Source organism: Equus asinus, chromosome 8 (assembly GCF_041296235.1).
Source record: "Equus asinus isolate D_3611 breed Donkey chromosome 8, EquAss-T2T_v2, whole genome shotgun sequence".
Taxonomy (NCBI): domain Eukaryota; kingdom Metazoa; phylum Chordata; class Mammalia; order Perissodactyla; family Equidae; genus Equus; species Equus asinus.
This window is the reverse complement of record NC_091797.1, coordinates 46,421,288-46,443,837: the sequence shown is the minus strand read 5'-3', so window position 1 is coordinate 46,443,837 and position 22,550 is coordinate 46,421,288. Positions and strand designations below refer to the sequence as shown.

Genomic DNA, 22,550 nt, shown 5'->3' with positions numbered 1-22,550 from the left:
TGCCCACTACCGCAGGTACCTGGCAGAGGCAATTATAAACCTTTCTGGAAGAACTCTCCTAAACCCTCAGAGACAAACCAGACACACCTGAATTTAGAATTCAAAATGACAAAACGCAGGCACCATGAAGAAAGGCAACAGAGAAGAAATGCAAGAGAATTAGGTCCCCAAGATTTTCAGATAATGAAATTCTGGCACACAAATATAAAACAAGATGCCTAAAACATTTAAGGAAATAGTAAGGTTTAAGATTTATATACAAAAAAAGACTCTGGCAGATTTGAAAAATAACCAAGTATAACTTCCAAAAATAAAAACATAACACTTTTGCTTCCAAAGCTCAGAGGATGGGTTAAACAGCAGATCAGACACTGCTGAAGAAGTAATAAACTTAGAGGGTCACACTGGAACAAAGACTTAAAAAGAGATGCGAGAATGAATCGTGTGGATGTCTGAAAGAAAGGAGTCCCAGGCAGAGAGAACGAGAAATGCAAAGGCTTTGAGGAGGGAGCATGCCCGTGTGTTCCAGGAACAGCCAGGTCAGCATGGCTAGAAGAGCAGAAAGCACCAGAAGGTGAGGTTAGGGAGGCATTGGGAAGCCACACTGCAGTTTGAGGGTCATATAAAGGATCTTCTGCTTTCCCTCTGAGATGGGAAGTGTTGCGGGATTAGCTCCCTCGACTGCCATGTTGGAAAGAGAGTGGGAGGGGCCAGGGCAGAAGTAGAGAGACAAGGCAGAGGTCCCTGCGTAATGGTGTGGGAGGATGGTGTCTTGTACCATGTCGTAGCAGTGAAGGTCCCGAGAAGGAGTCAGGTTGACGTATTCTCAAGGGAGAGCCGCCAGCATCCGCGGATTGAATAGGATGGAGGGTCTGAGATAAAGACAAGAGCCCAGGATGACTGAGGAACTGGAAGAATGGGGTTGCCATGACCCAAAATGGGGAATAATGCAAGACATCCAAGTGGAACTGCTGAGCAGGCCACAAGATCAATACATGTGGAGTTCAGAGAAGAGAGGAGCTGGAGATCTAACCTGGGAGTCATGACCATACAGTTGTCATTCAAAGCCACAAGACTGGTTAACTCCACCAAGGGAGTAAGCGTAAATAGAAAAGAAAGAGAAGAGAGGCGAGAATCGCTGAGTGATGAATTTGAGCAGGAGAGAGGGGATGTGTGTAAGGGGAGGGACAGGCCTATCTTCAAACGATTCTATAAACAACATTTCTCACCTGGTCAGATGGAGCTGCAGGGAGGGCTTAATGTACAAGGGGGAAAAACTTAAAATAAAATAATGCCTTCTGGTCCGGAGAGTGCCACATTTTGCTGTCAGCAGAGTTGCAAATCACACGGCAGCAATTCCTCGGCTGCTTCAGCCAGAGAAAACCCAGCACAGCTCCAACATCATTAAAAGTACCAACTGACTAAAACGACAATTAAGTGGATTCCAATCGCTGCTAATTCTAACTCTGCCAGATTAATTGGTTTGAAATCCTGTTCTGTATCTCCTTGGTTAAGAAAGCTGGCAATTTATTTTCAATATACTTTATCAATGTTGTGGTGGGGAGTAGGAGAGTCAAGCTTCTTGAGCTCGACATTCAGACATGAAAAAATATGCAATTCTACTTCAGAAATTTTTTAAAAAGTCCTTTTTGTAGCAGGGCTGTAGCACTCCAGAGCTTGGTTTTAATCTTATCTAGGAGGATTCCAAATATGAGGGCCTCTCCTGTTGTACCCTGAAGGAAATGCTGACAATCCACAATTGTGTTCTCATTTTTTCTATCCTCAACCTATCCCTAAAGAACTGCTATCCATTATGCCTGTGCCGGCAAAGAAGTGACTTCCTCCTGCCAATTCTCTTTGGTATTTCACTTCAAAGCAAGAAACAGAAGCAATATGATACCAGCCAGAGCTGGCACATAGAAAAACTGAGAAGTGTATAATTATGCCTGTCTTCCATTTTAGGGAGTCTCAGTTGCGTCCTCCGCATCCCCTCCATCGAGTCCCTTCCTTCAGGTTTCAGTAAACCCAAGCTTCAAGGCAAAGGTGTAGACTGTTATTTATTTAAGCCTTAAGGTCTTATTCTTTCCGAGGAGGCTAGCACTTTCATATGGAGACTGCTGATGATCAAAGGGCATTTTAGGCACCATTGACAGATGGTGGGATGGGAGATATATGGCACAGCTGCTTGTCCTATGGTTCTCTAATAATAGTTACTTACATCTACTTTATCATCAAAGCTTGGGAGAAGCAGGATTCGGTAGTAATAGACCAAGTCCCCAGGTGTTCATTCAAGAGGGACGGTTCCACTCTTGCTGTTCAAAGTATCTGAGCTCTCTAAAGAGCCAGGTCCTGGAGACAAGGGTCATCATCATTCCAAGGACTGTCCAGAGACACAGCACACACAGCCAGTATATTCACATTAATCTTTCTGGGGGAAATTAGCTTCATGAATAGAATTTTGGCAAGCTGAGAATAAAAACAAAACTTTCTAGTTCAAGATGGCAGACTGGACATTCTCTTTACCCTCTTTCCCATGTTCCCACTGACAAATAAAAAATAAAAGAAAGGGGGAGGGCAGGCAGGACTATGAACAGATGAAAGAAAATAAACTATAACACTAGAAAAATGAGAATGACAACTACTGATTGACTAGAAATTTTAAAGAATTCCTGGAAGATAGAAAGCAGATGGCATGGAACTGATGGAGAAAGAGAAAATCCATTCCCTAGAAACTGAGGAAGCATAGGACCTTCAGAGGGAGCCCTGGAGAAGCTCCAAGCCTGAGCCAATGAATGCAGAGATGGAATGAGCCATCACACAATCTTTGGGAGATGCCTTAAAAGAAAACAGATCTTAAGTAAAGCCAGAGAACCTCTCTCTGAGGAGAGTGAGTTCTGCCTGCATAGGGCTTTAGTGGCAGCCCTGGGCATCTGAAAAGAGGAGAGCCCACAGAATCTGAGACACACAGCTCTGCCCTGCAAGGAGACGGCACCTATAGAGCAGAGCTCTCGGGCAACCTGGGTAGTTCCCACCCACCCACACCAGAGGGAAACCTGCCCAGACACTGCTCACCCATGTACTCAGATGCCACAGTTAACTTCCCATTCAATCAGTGAGCGGACAGCTACAGAAGGAAAGCAGCCAAATATCCTAACCAGTAGAGTTCTTGATAAACCAAAAAGAATAGGCAACCAAGGACTGCAAGATACTTGAGAAATAAAAGAAAACAGCACAAAAAAGAAGGCCCATGATCATTAAACAGGTCAGGTTAAAGAACAAAGAAAAATTTTACACATAGTATCTAAAATCCTCAGAAAGATTTGAGAGGATACTGCCTCCATAAAATAAAAACAGACTGCTACAAAAGAGGGGGAAAAAGATCAGAGAATAATAGAAAGTTCTTGGAAGTTCAAAATAGGATTACTAAAATAAAAACTTAATGAACAGGTGGAATAATTGCTGATAATACTAGCAGGTAATATATATTGAGTAGTTCCTATGTGGCAGGCCCAGGCTGTTCTTCACACTTTAAATCTACTAACATACTTAATCATCAAACCAACCCAGTGACGTAGGTGTGTTTATTTTCTTCATTTTACACATGAAGAAACAGTGTCAAAGAGTTTAATTCACTTGCTCAAAGTGAAACAGCCGGAAAGTGGCAGAGTCAGAATTCAAACCCAGGCAATTTGGTTCCAGAGCATCCTTTCTACGTGGCTGAAGGCACGTTAAAGATCTAATAGGTAGAGTCGAGGAAATTCTCCTAGTGTACAAACGCACACACACACAATGACAAAGTGATAGAAGATATGGGAAAATGTTAGAAGGCATGAGGACAAGTCCGGAATTTCTACCATCCAGCTAAAAGAAAGGGATTCTAGGAAAAAAGAACTGAGTCAATAGAGGGAAACAAGTAAAGAAATAACAGAATAAAATTTCCTTGAAATGAAAAAGAAGTCTTCAGATTACGTGTCCACAGAGTATAAGCAGGATATGACCCAGATATCTTGATAAAATTTAAGGACTCCAAAAGTAAAGGAAATCCTCTAAAATCTCCCGTAGAGGAAAAAAGTACATTAACTTCAAAAGAAAAAAAAACAGAATGCAGAGTAACATATTTCTCATTGGCAGCAATGGAACTTTGAGGGCAATGGAGGGATCAAAATTCTAAAGAAAAACTATTTTGAATCTCTTTGTTGCACAAAACTTAGTCAAATGTGAAGGCAGAATAGATATATTTTTGGACATTTGAAACTCAGAATGTTATCACCGTTATATTCAATGAAAAACCTTCCTGAGGGGGTACTACGGCAAAAAGGGAATCTGAGAAAGAAAGATGAGTGACATGATAAACAAGAAACAGTGACAGCTAAATGTAGTGCAGAAGAGGAAAAGGTCAGAAAGAAAATAGAAAATGACCTATTAGAAGATAATTGGAAGAACCTTGACACTCAGAATCTATTTGCACATCTTCATATATCTCTTACCCTCACCCCTCATAGAGCAGGGATGGAAAGGTAAAAATTATATTTCTCAGACTTCCTTGCACTTAGGGTTCTGGATTCAATTTAGAACCAATGAAATACACTCAAGTGAGATTTGGATGTTGGAAATGAAGCTCCAGCTCCCTCTTGATTTCCTTCTATGTGCAATGAAATGTGGAGTGAACAGTGGAACCTGTGGTGGTTCCCCACATGATCCTGTCCTATTCAAAGTTTCTGCTCAGTCTTAAAAGTTGTATAATGCGGCATCCGGTAACAATTTCTGTTTTCCGTTTATGTTTCTATCAAATTGCCTGCCAAGTAGACTTGGCAATAAAAATGAGAATAGAAATAGCGCTGAGAAAATTGGTTTTCCAGATAAATGATAAAGTTATCATGCTAACCTCATACCATATACAAAATAAATTTTAGATGAATTAAAGACCTAACTGTGAAACTCAAAGTTTTAAAACTATTAAAGGAAAATGTAGCAGGAACATCTTTACAACCTCTGAGTAAGGATGGATTTATTAACAAGATCCAAAAAGCATATAGAATATATAAATGACTATATTAAAAACTTATTAATTCTCAAATATTTATTGATTCCTCAACTTGATAAACAGAATCTATGAAAACCCAGAGTTAACATCATACTTAATGGTGAAAGACTAAAGGCTTTTCCCCTAAGATCAGGAACAAGACAAGGATGTCTGCTATCTCTACTTCTATTCAACATTGTACTGAAGGTTCTAGCTAGGACAATTAGGCAAGAAAGTGAAATAAAAGCATGCAGACTTGAAAGAAAGAAGCAAAACTACTTCTCTTTGCAGATGACATGATCTCCTATATAGAAAATCCTAAGGAGTCCACAAAAATATGATTACAGTTCAGCAAGGTTGCAGAATATTAAGATCAATATATAAAAGTCAATTGTATTTCTATAGCAATGAACAAACAAAAATAAAATTAAGAAAACAATTCCATTTACAATAGCATCATAATGAATAAATACTTAGAAACAAATTTGACAAAGGAAGTGTAAGACTTGTGTACTGAAAACTACAAAACATTGCTGAAAGAAATTAAAGAAGACCTGAATGAATGGAACGATACCCCGTGTTTATGAATTGCAGTACTTAATATGATCAAGATAGCAATATTCCCCAAACTGATCTACAGACTCAATGTAATTCTTGTCAAAATCATGACTGCCTTTTTTGCAGAAATTGACAGGTTGATCCTAACATTCATATGAAAAGACACGGTAACCAGAATATCCAGAACAATCTTGAAAAAAAAGAACAAATTTGGAGGATTCACACTTCCCAGTTTCAAAACTTACTACAAAGCTCCTAATCAAGACTGTGTGGTACTGGCATAAGGATAGACAAATAGATTGATGGAACAGAATTGAGAGTCCAGAAGTAAATCCTTACATTTATGGTCAACTGATCTGCAGTTAAGGGTGCCAGAACAATTCAATAGGGGAAAGAATAGTATTTTCAATAAATGGTTCTGGGTAAACTGAATATCCACATGCGAAAGAATGAAGTTGAACCTCTACCTCACGACATATGAAAATTAACTCAAAGTGCATCAAAGACCTAATGTAAAAGCTAAACCTATAAAACTCTTAGAATAAAACAGGTGTATATCATGTGACCTTGGATTAGGCAATGGTTTCTTAGATAAGGCACCAAAACAAAAGGAAAACTAGATAAAATAGACATCACTAAAATTTTAAACTTTTATGCTTCAAAACACACCATCAATGGGCTCTCCCAGTGGCATAGTGGTTAAGTTCATGCACTCCACTTTGGTGGCCTGGGGTTCACAAGTTCAAATCCCCTGCACTGACCTACACACCGCTCATCTAAGCCATGCTGTGGTGGCGTCTCACTTAGAAAATAGAGGAAGACTGGCATGGATGTTAGCTCAGGGTCAATCTTCCTCACCAAAAAACACTATCAAGAAAGTGAAAACACAACCAACAGAATGGCAGAAAATATTTATAGATGATATATCTGATAAAGATAAAGGACTTGTATCCAGAATTATACTCAACAACAAAAAGACAAATAGCCCAGTTAAAAAATGGGCAAAGGATCTGAATAGACATTTCTCCAAAGAAGATATACAATGGGCCAATGAGCACATGAAAAGATGCTCAACATTATTAGTCATTAGAGAAATGCAAACCAAAACTAAAATGAGATATCACTTCATATCTACCAAGATGGTTATAACCAAAAGTCTAACAAAGACTATTGTAGAGGATGTGGCGAGATTGGAACCCTTGGACATTGCTGCTAGGAGTGTAAAACTGTATAGCCACTTTGGAAAAAAGTTTAGCAGTTCTTCAAATGGTTAAACATAGAGTTCCCAATCCCACCACTAGGTATATACTCAAGAGAACTGGGAATATATGTCCATACAAAACCCTGTACACAAACTTTCATAGCAGCATTATTCACAGTAGCCCAAAAGTGGAAATAATGAAATATCCATCAACTTAAGAACGGATAAACATAACATGGTATATTCATAAGACAGAATGTTATTTGGCAATTAAAAAAATGAGGTACATGCTACAACATGGATGAACCTTGACAACATTACGTCAAGTGAAAGAAGCCAGTCACAAAAGGCCACACACATATTGTATGATTCCATTCATATGAAACGCCCAGAATAGGCAAACCCATAGAAACAGATAGTAAATTAGTGGTGCCAGGGACTCATGGGAAGCACTGCTTGGTAGATATGAGGTTTTTTAAATGAGGTGATGAAGATTTCTGAAATTAGATACAGTGATGGCTGCATAACTCTGTGAATATACTAAAAATCACTGAATTGCAAACTTAAAAGGGTGAATTTTGTGGTATGTGAATTATATCTCAATAAAGCTGTTATTTTTTAAAAATCATATTGAGTACCTACATAGACAAAGCAATATTCTAGGTTCTGGGAACATAGTGGGGAACAGAAATGTCCCTTGAGAAGGTTATATTCCAGTGGGAGGCCCAGATAAAGGATGTCCCAAGATACACAAAAAATTTGCAGGTTTGACTGTGTAATTAGTCTTGGTAACCTGTGCAGATTTATAGAGAAAAAGAAAGGTTCTAGGAGAAAAAGAGATGTTCAAGATGTTCTGATTTTCAAGAGGGAATAATGGTAATTTCTAGAAATTGCAGATTGAAACCTGGGTGCTAAACTCTAGCAGCATTCTAGAGTGAGTTATATTGAACAGATAATTCATTAGCACTTCAAAAAGGAAGCAATGGACAATTCATTCACTGTGTGGTCTTTCAAAGAGTAGCTTAGGCCAGCGGAACTCAACTCTTTTTCTCTTCTTTCTACTTTTCTGCGTTTTCCAAATTCTCTATAGGATAATATGTAATATATCTTTAGTAACAAAAGAGGACTTCATCCTCTTTTTAGACGGCTATTGTTATGATGCTGTTAGGTCAACAGAATGCTATAACCATCATAAGCTGACAGGCTCTCCCAAGACATTCTTAGGTGTACAATGGAAAGATGCACCATGGGTGACAGAACAATTAGAGATCATTGTCAACTGGAGGTAACGATTTCCTATTCAAAATTTCTGCTGAGGACTTAGAGCTCAGTCATAGCCATGGAGAGAACCACACTAAGAGTAAACTGGGAGGGAGGATGGTTAGGTCCTGATGACCGTATTTCTTTTCCTTCCTTCCATCCTTTCTTCCTTTCCTCCTTCCTTCTCTCCGTCCTTCCTTCCTGCCTTCCTGCCCTCCTGCCTTCCTTACTTCCAGAAGACATAATCATTGTCTGATAAAGAGATCAGAATGAATGACAGAGTGAGGGATCCACAGCAAAGAGCCTACCTAGGTCATGAGCTGTGGCCCTGGCAGAATGAAGAAACCAACAGGAGAAGTAGCTGAAAACTTGGGTTTACATCAGGGACCATGATAATCTTGGCTAGTCTGCCACTGGAGAAAGAGGCCAGGATTCCAAGCAATCTAACTGGTAGTTCCAGTTCAGGGACCAACATCATCGTCTTAAAATACACATAATGATCTAACAAACTGTTTGTTAATACCCTCAGATGATCTGAAAGAGGAACATTTAATTGTGTCATTTTTATTCACTATTCAAAAATTATTAAAAAAAGACCACAAATAACAGCATAAATGTTCACCAGTAGACTACTGAGGAGATACCCTGAATGTAGGAGCATTATACTCCTAGTAAAATGAACTAATTGTCCTATTGAAAAATTAGACATTCATCCTTGTTTCCCGATTTTATACCAATTCTAGCACATGTGGTGCTGGAAAGCGTGTCCCAATGACTGGAGAACATAGGCAATAAAAACATCATACAATGGCATCTACCTTCCTAAAAAACAATATATTTAAAAATCTAAATTTCTTATGTAAGTAAATTAGTGGATTTTTGCTTTTATAAAGTCTAACTGGTTTTAGAGTAAGTACTGGATAGAAACGTCATGTATTTTAATTTTCTAAATTTTCCCACTTTTTATTCTTTTCTTTCAATGCAATAATTTCTCTAAGTAACCTTATGTTTTCCTGTTTCTAGCCTGTAAGTTCTCTTCTTTAAATTGTTTTAATTTTAATATGTCACATTTGATTCAAACAAAAGTTTTGAAGCATAGTTGTCCTGCAGGCTCTTAAAAACCTGACCACGTCCAGAACGCCTGTCCATTTCTAAGTCCCCATCAGGTGCTCACCAAAGTGCTCATTTATTTAGTACAATCCCTGCATTAACCATTTGTATTGGTTTCCTGGGTCATCTGTAACAAAGTACAACAAATTGGGTGGCTTAAAACAAAGAGAAATTTATTCTCACAGCTCTGGCGGCCAGAAGTCTGAAATTAAGGTGTCAGCAGAGCCACGCTCCCTCTGAAATTCGGTAGAATCCTTCTTTGCCCCTTCCTAGCTGCCAGTGCTGGCTGGCAGTCATCAGCATTCCTTGGCTTGCAGCCACATCACTCCAGTGTCTGCCTCTGTTGTCACAAGGCATTCTCCCTGTATGCCTCTACGTCCAAATTTCGCTCTTCTTATAAGGACATCAATCATATTAGATTAAGGACCTGCCCTAATGACCTCATCTTAACTTGATTACATCTGCAAAGACCCTATTTCCAAATAAGGTCACATTCACAGGTTCGGGGGGTTAGGACTTCATCATATACTTTTGGAGGGACACTGTTCAACCCATAACACCATCCTTTGTACTTTTCAAAAGAAGGACTTTCTGAAATGTGCCCACCTTGTCCCATTACTGACCCCATGGAGTATCTAGAGCAGAGGGCATTTTTTAAGTTTAAGGGTGAAAAAAGCCAACCATCTTACAGTGAGAAGAAAGAATAACTCAGGTGTCCAGATACTGGGGATTTTCTTTCATGTCTGCCCAAAGGAAGCCAGCCAAGCCAGAACCAAGGTGGAATCAATGACAAAGGACCAGAACTTGTGAGACATCCATTCCAGGATATGGTACATTTTTGTCATAAGTTATAGATGTTGAATGGCGATGCTTTATCATGGCTGCTACTAGTTTTTGAACTAAAAAGCAACGATGAACTATGAAAGACAACACTGGTGACTGAAACTTTGCTGCCCCTTGGCTGCTGCATTATATTGGAGCTAAAATTTCTGATCAAGGGAATAAGGGTGATTTTTAAAAATATATTGCAAATCCCTGGAGAGGTACACCCCAGATAAATCACTTTTTATTGGTTATATCTGTGTCCCCAAGCTCTGGCACATTGCCTGGATGGAATATGCGTGAATGAAATAAATCGCTCTTTAAATAGCATGACAAAAACATACATTAAAATAATTACAATCAAATCATACTAATGAATGGCTATTTTCTTCTCTTAGGTTCTCTTTCAGTTTACTCAATAAGTATACATATACTTTAGCAAAGCTGTTATCTTAGAGGAATATAGGTCTTATTTTCACTTAATATTCTATCACAAAAATTATCCTTCATTGTTACATTTTTGTTTATTATTCTTTTTTGTTATTTTGCCACATCTCATTGAGGTGATTATTATAATTCACTTCACCATTTCCTCATTGCTAGACAATTAGATTGTTTCCGATATTTGGTTTTTATAAATCATCCTGGAGTGAAATGCTTCTGCAGGCTCAGAAAAAAGTAAGTTGCCCTTTTCTTGTCTGAAGGAAATGAAAATAGCTCAAAGGGGGCCCAATTCCAAAGACCCAATGGAGCTTCTGGACAGCATTTTCCCACAGGCTACTAAGCACAGGCTGTATTTATGGTTTGTCCTATTTGTGGTTAACTGACTAACAAAACTTAGTTGGCAAACTCCTGCTTTTCAGAAGAAGTGGACTCAAACAAGACAGCTATATTTCTATTTCAACTTGGCCACTGGGCCTGCCAGAGGATGTTGTCTTCTTTTTATGATTCTTCCTTCCTTGCTCTATCAGCCACTACTTTGACAAAAACTCTCTTGGCTGAGGCAGGCTTCAGCCTCAGGGGCGACTGCAGGACACAGGTGTATCGTCTGAGCATCTTGGACTCAAGGAGTCAAAGAAAGAGTGCTAGAAAGGAATGTGGTGATTTCCTGCTCATTTTAGGGGTAACTGGATAAAACAGATAAGAGAACAATTCAAAAGATGGATAGACAATATTCAGCGAAAGAGTATGTGCTGTGAGGAAGAAAAGGTAAAAGACATTTATATTTATATTTATTTATGCACGAATTGCTAGAGTAAACATTTTACCATCTTTTCTAAACTACTACAGATTAAGACACTGTATCACAGCCCTTGTACTGTAAATAACGCCACAGTTTTATATTCCTGGGGACACTGTTCCTACATTAAGAAGAAAAATTTTAGAAGATGAAATCTTGAGTGTACACCATGGGACTATAAACAGTCTCCCCAATTATGGGAATAGTGTAGCTTTCAATTGGCTCAGTACTTTTATTTCTCCCTAAACTCAATTCTTACCTAATAGGGGAGAAAGCCTAAATGCTTTGTCCTGCACCATAATAACTAAATTATCACCTTCAGAAAACATGCGAGGGGCCTGCCCGGTGGTGCAGTAGTTAAGTGCACACGTTCCACTTTGGAGGCCCGGGGTTCACGGGTTTGGATCCCAGGTGCGGACATGGCACCGCTTGGGAAGCCATGCTGTGGTAGGTCCCACATATAAAGTAGAGAAAGATGGGCATGGATGTTAGCTCAGGGCCAGTCTTCCTCAGCGAAAAAGGGGAGGATTGGCAGCAGATGTTAGCTCAGGGCTAATCTTCCTCAAAAAAAAAAAAAAAAGGAAAACACGCGAAAGGGAAGGCTAGCAAGAGTGCAGATGCCGTCTGCCAGCAACTGTGCAGGCAAGCCAGTAAGTTCTCGGGAGGTCATATTTGAGGGCCAAATGTGTTGTGTGTCAATGAAAGTGAATCTGCTTTGTGGCAAATTCTGATGACTGGTAATTACTAAACTTCCAAATCAGGCAAACTGTGTATCATTTCTGAGACTGCTCAATCTTTCCATTCTATTTATCAGCAGGCCTATGATTGGCTGGTCAAAAAGTTTTCCTTTAGAATTTAACTTTCTGACATTAAGGAAATAATTATTCACTTATTCCCTATGAAGGAAAAGGAACAGAAAGAAGGTAGAACGTTATCAGTAAGAATCTACCCTATTAATAACAAGGAAACAAATGGTTTGTAATATTCATCATCCCCATCATCAATATAATAGCCATTTATAATAGTCCTTTTATTCACAAGGCAATTTTATGTATTTCATGTTATTTGAGACTTCCAATAACAATTTGAGAGAGGTAAGACAGATATTGTTATCCCCAACAGGTATATAGACTATTCTGGTTGAATCAGTTGAAGTTCTGTGGCTTATCAATGAGAAGTTAGTTTCTAGTTTCTCTAAAACAACCCTCTAAGTTTCAGCGGGTAAGGAACATAAAAGAAGGGAATGAGTCAGGGCTGCTTTTAACTGATCCTTCTCCCTTTTGGCACTCTGTCTTGCCAAAGCAGGTGATCAACTATTCACAAGTCACACTCCTGCCCCCTGACCTGCCTGAGCCTGGAGGGTGGTATTGAAAAGAAAGCAGCTCAGAAAGTACCGGTAGAAGAGAGTTAGACCTGTTCTCCTGCATCTGCAAAGGGCTCTCAAGACCCAAATCCTCACCAATGAATGAGGAGGTAAGGCGAAGGAAAGCTAGACAATACATCCAGCTAGGTGCCAAGCCAAGAATGGAAAAATGTGGTGATTTTTCAGTCCCTTATTCTATGCTCTGACTTTCTCCACTGAAAGCTGATAAAGTAAGACAAGTTCTAGAAAACCTGTGCCAATCAACACAGAGGGTTACCCAGGAATTTACTGGCACCAGAGATAATGCCTTACAATTACAGTGTAAAATGACTTCCTATTAGGAGAGCAAGCAAAATTAAGGGAAACACGATCCAGCATTGGTTTTTAAACACAGGGAGGGCATTTGTGTGGAATGGAGAGTAAGCAGATCTTGCGAGGCTAAAAAGAGTGGTTCAGGGAACAACTAGGAGAAAATACAGGCAGAAAAACGTGCCAAATCCCTCCTTTATCAATTTTCTAAGAATCAGATTATTGGGGAGATGGTGGAGAGAGTAACACGAGATGTTTTCTCATCATTAAACCATCAAGCTAATGAAAGAAGCATCAGCATTAGGGTTAATACAGCCAGGTTGATGAAGACTAGCCAAGCTCTTAGAAGCAACAGCATCTCTGTTATATATATATGTATATATATATATATATATATATATATATATAGCAGACAAATACACAGACTGAAAGCACACTAATGAGAGACAGCTCATTCCCAGGCATGGCCAGGAACATACAAATATGCAGAATGACTGAAAATATGACAGAGAATCTCTTTTTAAATACAGTTATAAAACTGTGTAACTGTATTGGTAGAGATAATGGAAGATATGAATGAATGGAAAGAGGAGGTTTGTTTAAGCTGGAAGGACAATAGATATTAAAGATAACAATACGTTAGGTTAATAAAGAAACAAAGAATGGGGCCAACCTACTAGCGTAGTGGTTAAGTTTGCATACTCCGCTTTGGCGGCCCAGGGTTCACAGGTTCAGATCCCAGGTGTGGACCCACACATGGCCATGCTGTGGTGGCATCCCATATACAAAGTAGAGGAAGGTTGGCATGGATGTTAGCTCAGGGACCATCTTCCTCACCAAAAAAAAAAAAAGGAAACAAAGAATGAATTAAAACTGAACATAATGCTTTAAAGTACTTAATAAAATTCATTTGCAGGGGCCGGCCCAGTGGCACAGTGGTTAAGTTTGCATGTTCCACTTCGGTGGCCCGGGGTTCGCCGGTTTGGAACCCAGGTGCAGACCTATGCAACATTTGTCGAGCCATGCTGTGGCAGGCGTCCCACATATAAAGTAGAGGAAGATGGGCACAGATGTTAGCTCAGGGGTAATCTTCCTCTAAAAAGAAGAAATTCATTTGCAAAAAATATGCAAGGATATTTGGGGAACGAGAAAAAAGGCAGTAATAGATTCTAATACTCATTATAAAGCAAAAATCATCTAAAATATAAAAACTAAAATAACTTTTTATTAGGGCTTCTCTGTAGGAGTAACAAAACAATGGGATGGGAATTACTAAATAAATACTAACTAGGAGGAAATTTTACTTGGACGTTCAAAAGACAAACAAATGTGAATAGCGAAAAAAAATGAGAGAGAAGGAGGGAAAACACAATACTAGTTCCAAAGGCAAGGACAAAATTAATGTGGGTCAAGGAATTAGGTATTAACAAAGACAAGGTAGATACACACAAAAATATTCAAGTTCCACAGAGAGAAAAAGAACATTCTCCAAGAAACATTTATTTAACACCTGTTATAAATGAACTCAGTGCTAAATGCTAGGAATACAAAGATGAATAAGCAGGTTTGACTGGGACCAGCCTAGCTGACTAATACAGGGACCCTCCTTCCAACAGACACATGGCCGTGCAGGAAAAAACACACCATGCCTTGTAACACACGCTTCCCTGAGTCAAATGAGTCCTACAACATATTTTGTGTAATCTGCCATAACTTCTTTTTCTGTGATGGATTCTGTGCTCTAGGAAACAGTTTTGACCCATAAAAGACAACAAAAGACTTACAAGTAATATTTCAAGACCTATCAAAATCAAAGAAAGAGTATGCGATGAATGTTAAAATGCAAGTTTTACTGAGGTTCAAGGCGCAGTCAAGAAAATGGTCAAGGAGGCTGGCCCAGTGGTGCAGTGGTTAAGTTCGCACATTCTGTTTTGGTGGCCCGGCGTTTGCCGGTTTGGATCCCTGGTGCGGACATGGCACAGCCTGGCAAGCCATGTTGTGGCAGGCGTCCCACATATAACGTAGAAGAAGATGGGCACGGATGTTAGCTCGGGGCCAGTCTTCCTCAGCAAAAAGAGGAGGATTGGCAGCAGATATTAGCTCAGGGCTAATTTTCCTCAATAAAAAAAAAAGAAAATGGTCAAGGAAACAAACAGTAATTGGCAAGTGTGACAAGAAGGAATTCTAAGGTGGCCCCAAGACATTCACCCCCAGGTGTTACTCCCATGATTATGGTATGTTTCATGGCAAAAAGAATTTTGCAGATATAATTAAGGTTACTAATCAATTGGCCTTAAGATAGACAGGTCATCCAAGCAGTAGTAACCCATCTTATGAACCCTTTAAAACAGAGAGTTTTTTCCATCTGAAATCAGAAAGGGAAGTCAGAGAGAAGATAGTGGACATGACAGAAATATTCCATTGCTGGTTTTCACGATGGAAGGGGCCATGTGGAAAGAACCTGAGAGCAGCCCCTAGGAACTGAGAGCAATCCAGAGAGACAGCTCAAATACATGGGGGTCTCAGTCCAACCACTGCAAGGGACTGGATTCTGCCAACAAGCTGAGCGAGGTGGGAAGCAGAGTCTTTCCCAGAGCCTGCAGATGAGAATGCATCCAACTGACAACTTGACTTGGGTCTAGTGAGACCCGAATAAATGCTAATAGGTTGGTATTGTTTTAAGCCACTAAGTTTATGGTATTTTGTTTTGCAGCAATAGTAAACTAATGTAGCGGAAAAGTAGGTAGACATCTATGACATTATGAATTATTATGAAGAGCCTCATAAACACCACTGCAGCCTCGAAGAACTAATGAATCATGTGAATCGGGGCTAGAAGAAACCAGGGGCATGTCATGAGATTGAAACTGAATGGAGGAAGGATTGCCAAGGTGTGCCTCTTTATGGGGACTTTGCTTTAACAACCCAGTGCAGTACTAATTTATAACTTCCATTTCCAGGCTAAATGGAGCATATGTACATATGACAAAAACAGTTTTTATGAACACGTAGCTAAGCTTCTAGGCAGAAGCAATGCAAAATTTGTCTAGAGAAACAGTTTCCTGACACAAAGCCCACAGAACTCCAACAGAAAAACAATTCCCACTGAAGATGAGTCACCCGAAAAAAAATGTAATACACACTAGGGAGCAGACTAGTACAAAGGAGAGGAGGCAGAAGCAAAAAAGGGGAGCAGGAACTGGAAATAAAAGTGTAGCTAAGAGACACTACAAAATAAGTACAGCCATGTGCTGAATAACAACGTTTCCATCAACAGTGGACTACATATACAGTGGTGGTCCCATAAAATAAGTACGATATAGCCTAGGTGTGTAGTAGGCTATACCATCTAGGTTTGTGTAAGTACAGATTATGTTCACATAATGATGAAATTGCCTAATGACATATTTCTCAGAACATATCCCCATGGTTAGGCAACACATGACTGTATGTTTGATGTGGTGAAAGATTAAAGGGAGGAAAGGAGAAAAAAATCACCATAAAATAATAGCACAGTAAGATTTTTCTAAGGCATAGTTTAAAAGATCCAAATCAGAAGTTGTGTGATTAAAATAAAGCCAGTGATTTTAAAATTAAATAAACTGAAATGGAAGCAGTATCTGAGGAAATAACCCAAAATGCAATTCAAAGAAATAAAAAGTTGGAAATATAATAGAGAGACTAAGAGTCATGAAGTAATAAATGGTCCAATATACCAGCTCCAGATGGCTCCAAAAGGAAAGAATTAGGAAGAGACAAAATGTGAAGAGATAATGGCCATGAATTTTCCAGAATTGATGAAAGACAAAAATTCTCATATCTAGGAGGTACCAGAAGTTCTGAGCAGGTAAAAATAAATCGTTTCCTATACTCACCAAAATGCAACTGCACAACGTCAAAGACAAAGAGCAGATCTTACAAAGAACCAGAGACAAAAAACAGATTATCTTAACAGGAACAAGAATTAGACTGACAACATGATTTTCATCAACAATAACAGATGCTGGAAGATAATGGAAATAAAATCTTCAAAGTACTGAGGGACAAAATCTGCCAGCCTAGAACTTTATACTCACTAAACAATCATTCAACAGTAACAATGAAATAAGTGGTTTTTAGATAAACACTGAGGATACCACTTACAGATCCTCCCTAAAAGACTTAAGAAAGGAAAACTGACCAGAGGGGATGGAAGAAGCACTGGTAAGCTAGAAAATGACCAACAAGTTGGTAAATGACAATAAAAATGTTATCCAAACTAAAATGCTAAACAACAATAATGTGAAAGATGAGAGAAGGGGAAATTGAAATTAAAGTATAAGGTCTTATATAGTTTTGGAGAAGAATGGAAAAATTTATTAACTTTAGTATTTTAAAAGCAAATATGCATTTTAAGAATAAAACTAGTGGGGATCAGCCCTGTAGCTGAGTGGTTAAGTTTGTACACTCTGCTTCAGCGGCCCAGGGTTCACCAGTTCAGATGCTGGATTGGGACCCAGCACCACTCATCAAGCCATGCTGTGGTGGCATCCCACACAGAAGACCTAGAATGACCTACAACTAGCATATACCACTATGTAGTGGGGCTTTGGGGAGAAAAAAAAAAGGAAGAAAACTAGTCCCTGCTCTATAGAAGCTTATACTATTTGGTGTTGGGACAAGTGATATCAGGCAGGGACACCCACGGAGCTAGACTGCCATCAAGGAAGGAGGGACTGAGGACATTAGGGAAGACTGCAGAAACAGGACATTTAAGCTCTAGCCTGAGGGATGAGTGGCTGCTTTTTGAAGAAAGAACAGCATTTTAGGTTGGGGGGATGGACTGCAGGTAGAAAGCTTGGAATCTTGCAAAGGGTAGCATATTCTGAGTGGTTCCACACATCTGAAATGTGGAATAGAAGTAGAGAATGATGAGATAAGAGATGAAAACATAAACCAAGAAGAAATAGTAAAGGACTATTTAGGTCACACCAAGAGGTCTGCACTTCATTTAGTAAGCAGTAGCAAGACATGGAACATTTTTTTTAAATTTTTTATTTTTTTTGGTGAGGAAGATTGGCCCTATGCTAAAATCTGCTGCCAATCTTCCTCATTTTGCTTGAGGAAGATAGTCCTTGAGCTGACATCTGTGCCAATCCTCCTCTATTTGTATGTGGAATGCCACCACAGCGTGGCTTGATGAGCAGTGTGTAGGTCCACAGTCGGGATCTGAACCTACAAACCCGGGTCTGCCAAAGTGGAGCACATGAACCCAACTACTACACCACCAGGCCAGCTCCCACCCTCATTTTTTTTTATTGTGGTAAAATAAATATAACATAAAATCTGCCATTTTAACCTTTTAACTTTTTTTAAACTTTTTATTAAGATTATGATAGTTTACAACCTCATGAGATTTCAGTTGTACATTATTGTTAGTCATGTTGTAGGTACACCACTTCACTCTTTGTGCCCTCCCCCGACTCCCTCTTTCCCCTGGTAACCACCGATAAGTTCTCTTGAGTGTAGTCATACAGAGTTCGTCTTTCTCTATCTGGCTTATTTCACTTAACATAATACCCTCAAGGTCCATCCATGTTGTTGTGAATGGGACAATTTTATCCTTTTTTATGGCCAAGTAGTATTCCGTTGTACATATATATACCATATCTTCTTTATCCAATCATCAGTTGCATTTTAACCATTTTTAAGTGTAAATTCAGTGGCATTAAGTACACTGACAGTGTTGTGTGACCATCATCACTATCCCGGATGAAGTTTTTCACTATTCCAAACTGAAACTCTGGAATGAAACTCCACCAAACAATAACATTTCTCCTCCCCCTAGTTCCTGGTATTCACTATTTTACTTTCTGTCTCTAAGAATTTGACTATTCTAGATATTTCATATTAATGGAATCATACAATATTGTCCTTTTGTATCTGGCTTATTTCACTTAGCATAATGTCTTTAAGATTCATCCACGTTAACATGTGCCAAAATTTCCTTCATTTTTAAGGTTGAATAATATCCCACTGTACGTATACACCACCTTTTTTTTCATCCATTCATCCATTGATGGACATGACATTGAAGATTTTTAAGGAGAGATGTGACATGTTCATCTATCTACCTCAGAAAGCTAGCCCTAGAGGGGATTGAAGGATGGCACTGGTGAACCAAGAGAGGAACTTGTTTCAAGAAAGTGAGAATGGTCAACTGGATGGAAGAAGTGTAGTAAAAGGAGGTCAGAAAAAGTTTATCCAGATGTGGGAAGAGCAGTTGCAGCACAGCAGTGGATAGGAAAGCCCCAGTGTAAGGCAGCGAGGACTAGTTAGCCAGTATGTGTCTGGGGAGAAGTCCTTGCCCACACTACAACAAAATGTTGAGCATTTGGTACCTAGAATTTGGATGTTTTGTACCTTTAAGACAAGGAGGTTGAAGATACTGAATTAGTAAAATATTTCAACCTCCTGATAAGTATAAATATACTAAGAGAAATGGTAAAGATAACGGTTTTATTGAACATTTCTTAAGAGGTTATCTTGAAAATATTCTGAAGAAAGACAACTATGTTAAATTGACGAGAAGACAGTGCAGCTATACATGCTACACTTCATTGTAACGATGAAAGCGAAAAAACGGTAACGCACGCTGATAATCACAGTTCTAAAATAACAGGATTGTTCTCCTAGAAGGGAGCAATCCATACTTCCCCATCACCACATGGAAAAGCACACTACAAACTGTAATGCTTAACATTGTGGGCAGAGTTAAATTAACACTGGAGCTAATTTACCCTTGATACTTACAAATCCGGTGCTTTAAATTATAGCATGGAATGATCCCAGCTTTGAAAATTCATTTTAGGGTCTGAGTTATCCTCTTACTCTAGCTACACTGCTTAAATTAAGTAGATGTTACTAGAATCCCTTGGTTTTTTTGAACTTAAGGAAAAGAACGCACAGCAGGTTGGAGATACTAAAACTTTCCAACAGGTAACATAATTCTACCAATATTATCTGGAAGGCAACAGAGCTAAAACTCCAGCAGCACATCTTTATCTACGTGTGTGTCATTTCTTTAAGAAGCCTTACTTTGAAACTCAAACACCTATTGCTAAAAAGACTCTGCCAAATGACACAAAAACAGATGTTATTTTGGTCCAACCATTTTTACGGCTTAATAGAAATAAAAAAGAAAATTTCTCACTATTGAATTCACATGAATATTGTCTAAAAATACAGGTTTAAAAAAAACCCAAATAGAAGAATAACCTATCAATTATTCTAGGCCTGTTGTAAAGATGCTGCAAGGAAAAATTTATACATTTTATGATGATTTGACATTATAAATCAGAACAAGTTTTGGTGACATTGAAATAGTTTTATTTTTAACGCCAAATTATTTTGAAGACATAGAAAATATTTCCTGAAAAGAAATTTATCTCAAGAATAATAATAACTTACTTTTATTGAAGTGTTACTACACGCCAGGCAATGGGCAAAGAGTTCTTATATGTATTACTTTATTTAATTCTTATAGGAATTCCATTAAATAGGTCTTATTTTATTATCCCTATTTGACAGGTGAAGAAACGGAGGCTTAGAAGCATTAAGGAATTTGCCAAACGTGACACAGCCACTAAGCGGCAGAGCCACGACCAAACCCAGGCCTTCTGAGCTGGCAATCCACATCACTGCTCCAGAAACAGTCGTGCCTGGTCCTACATATTTATTTAAAGAGAATGCTGCTTCTCTGTCTGGTTATAAAAAAAACGAGGTCAAGAAAATTTAACAGCAAATCCATTCTTTTACATTAATAAATTACTGAAGCTCTCTTTTGACTATTTTTAATACATAAAGACTTCAGCTGAATTATTTTTGTTATTCTGAAAGGAAAATAAGTCCATGACTTGGCATTGTACAGGCAAAGGTGTGATGAGTCTTTCTATCACCTGTGGTTCTAAAAAGCCTTGATGCATTTCTCTTTTTCAAATTACAGAGGAATTCAGCTTTCTCTACGACTCCTAAGACTATAACTGAATTGATATCTCCAGTTTTCCTCACTTGTCTGAAAAACGATGCAAAATAATAAGCACAAAATAAAATTTTACATTTGGCATAACTTCAGCAGTCTCCACGAACGTGCTGTCCTCATAAACAATTTGAAGCATTTGGACAGTGAACATGCATTTCAGGAATAAAGAAATAAGAGCCAACATTCACTTCAAAAATTCTTGGTTGTAGGAGGAGGAGCTCTCTACAATTTACTTTTTCTATTATTATCAAAAATATCATTCAACATTTCTATTTAAGCACTGGAAAAACCACTAACATTAACCCACAAACAAAAACGTTTGGATGAGCAAACTGGCAATAAAAATGGACATGACTATACATCGTATCCTTTTCTCTCTCCACGCAGGTAAGAGAACGAATGATTGAAAGAATGATGACTCTTACAATTTCAGGTCCATGCTCTTGATTAATAATATCTTTAATATCTACTCCGTGGAGGAAGTTCAAAGGGAAGGAGAGAAAAGCCATTAAAAGGCTTTAAGCTTCAGATTATGGTAAGGTACAGAGACAAAACGAATTTAGCAAATGCGAGCCCAGATCACAGAAATATTACTAAACGAAGTTTAAAGAAAACGATCCTACATGCCTAAGAAATGCAATTCATAAGGTTAGGAAAATATGCAAAATTCCCCGACTCCACCCTACTAAGGAACAATCGATCAGTGCAGCAATCAGGAAATGCCCTTTCCTAGATATCCAGAAGAACCCTAAGAAACTCACCTCCCAAACTCAGGCGTTGAATCTATTTTTCTTTGGCTTTACCTGCCTACCCGCCGCCCTCCCTTCCCGTCACTCCGTCAGCCGGGCTGGGGAGTAGGATACTGTACCTGGGGTCGCTGCTGGCGACACTGAAGCTCGCCCTAGTAGGTGCAGCTGGCTCGAAGCATCACCACCGTCCCACCTGCTCTTCTTCGTCGTCATCTCCCGGCCTTACACACACGCACATTCACACACTGGCGCGCGCATCTGCTGTCAGAGAGGAGGTTACCGCCCCATCCGAGCAAAACCCTTGCTTTCTCTTCCCCAGGATGTAGCCCCGGAGGGGCGACTTTTCCCAAAGCCGAGACAGGTGGAGGCTACTGCTGGGCTCTTACCTCCAGCAGCGACAGCGGTCGCGGCCACAGCTCCCGCGTCCGGCTTTGAGCCGGGCGGGTCAGACCCGCCGGGGTCTGCACTTGCCTGGTAAGGACGCAACACTGGGGGACCCCCACCCGCCCCCCGCGGCAGCTTCTGCTAAAGCTGGGAAAGCGCGCGCCCGTGATTCAGCGCCTTTCCGCCGGCGCGGTTACCACGGCGACGCGCGCGCACGCGCACACGCGCCCCCAGGGATGGGCGGGCCGGCAGTCTCTGCCCAGCTCCCAGCGTGAGGTTCTAAAGATGGGCACCCGGGCGACCGAGACCTACCCCGCAGGGAAACACGCAGGAGGCTTTCGGGAAGCAGGGCGGCCTGCATGCCCCACCTTCTTTCCTTTACCAACCCCTTCCCTATCACCGTGGTCCTAACGGGCCCGGGAGACGAGCGCCCCTTCCATTCCCCAGGCCAGGCTGGCTCAAGGGAGCCGTGAGCGCACCACCTGAGTCAAAGATCCCTTGCGAATGTGTC

At 39.7% G+C, this 22,550-nt stretch overlaps 1 protein-coding gene across 4 annotated transcripts in view; it reads right to left on the bottom strand.

The window, feature by feature from the left end:
* KIAA0319 (KIAA0319 ortholog) overlaps positions 1-22,277 on the bottom strand; it is a 94,311-nt gene extending 72,034 nt beyond the window's left edge. The window contains exons 1-2 of one of the 4 annotated variants that reach the window (XM_070515562.1): positions 22,042-22,181; positions 21,775-21,913 (exon numbers count right to left, since the gene is read on the bottom strand). In XM_070515562.1, the coding sequence (XP_070371663.1) occupies positions 21,775-21,868 (94 nt within the window). In that variant the 5' untranslated portion in view covers positions 21,869-21,913; positions 22,042-22,181. Of the gene's footprint in view, positions 1-21,774 lie in introns of all 4 variants that reach the window. The other 3 variants (XM_044777015.2, XM_070515561.1, XM_070515563.1) reach the window with 3 other exon arrangements.
* Positions 22,278-22,550: the final 273 nt, after the last annotated feature.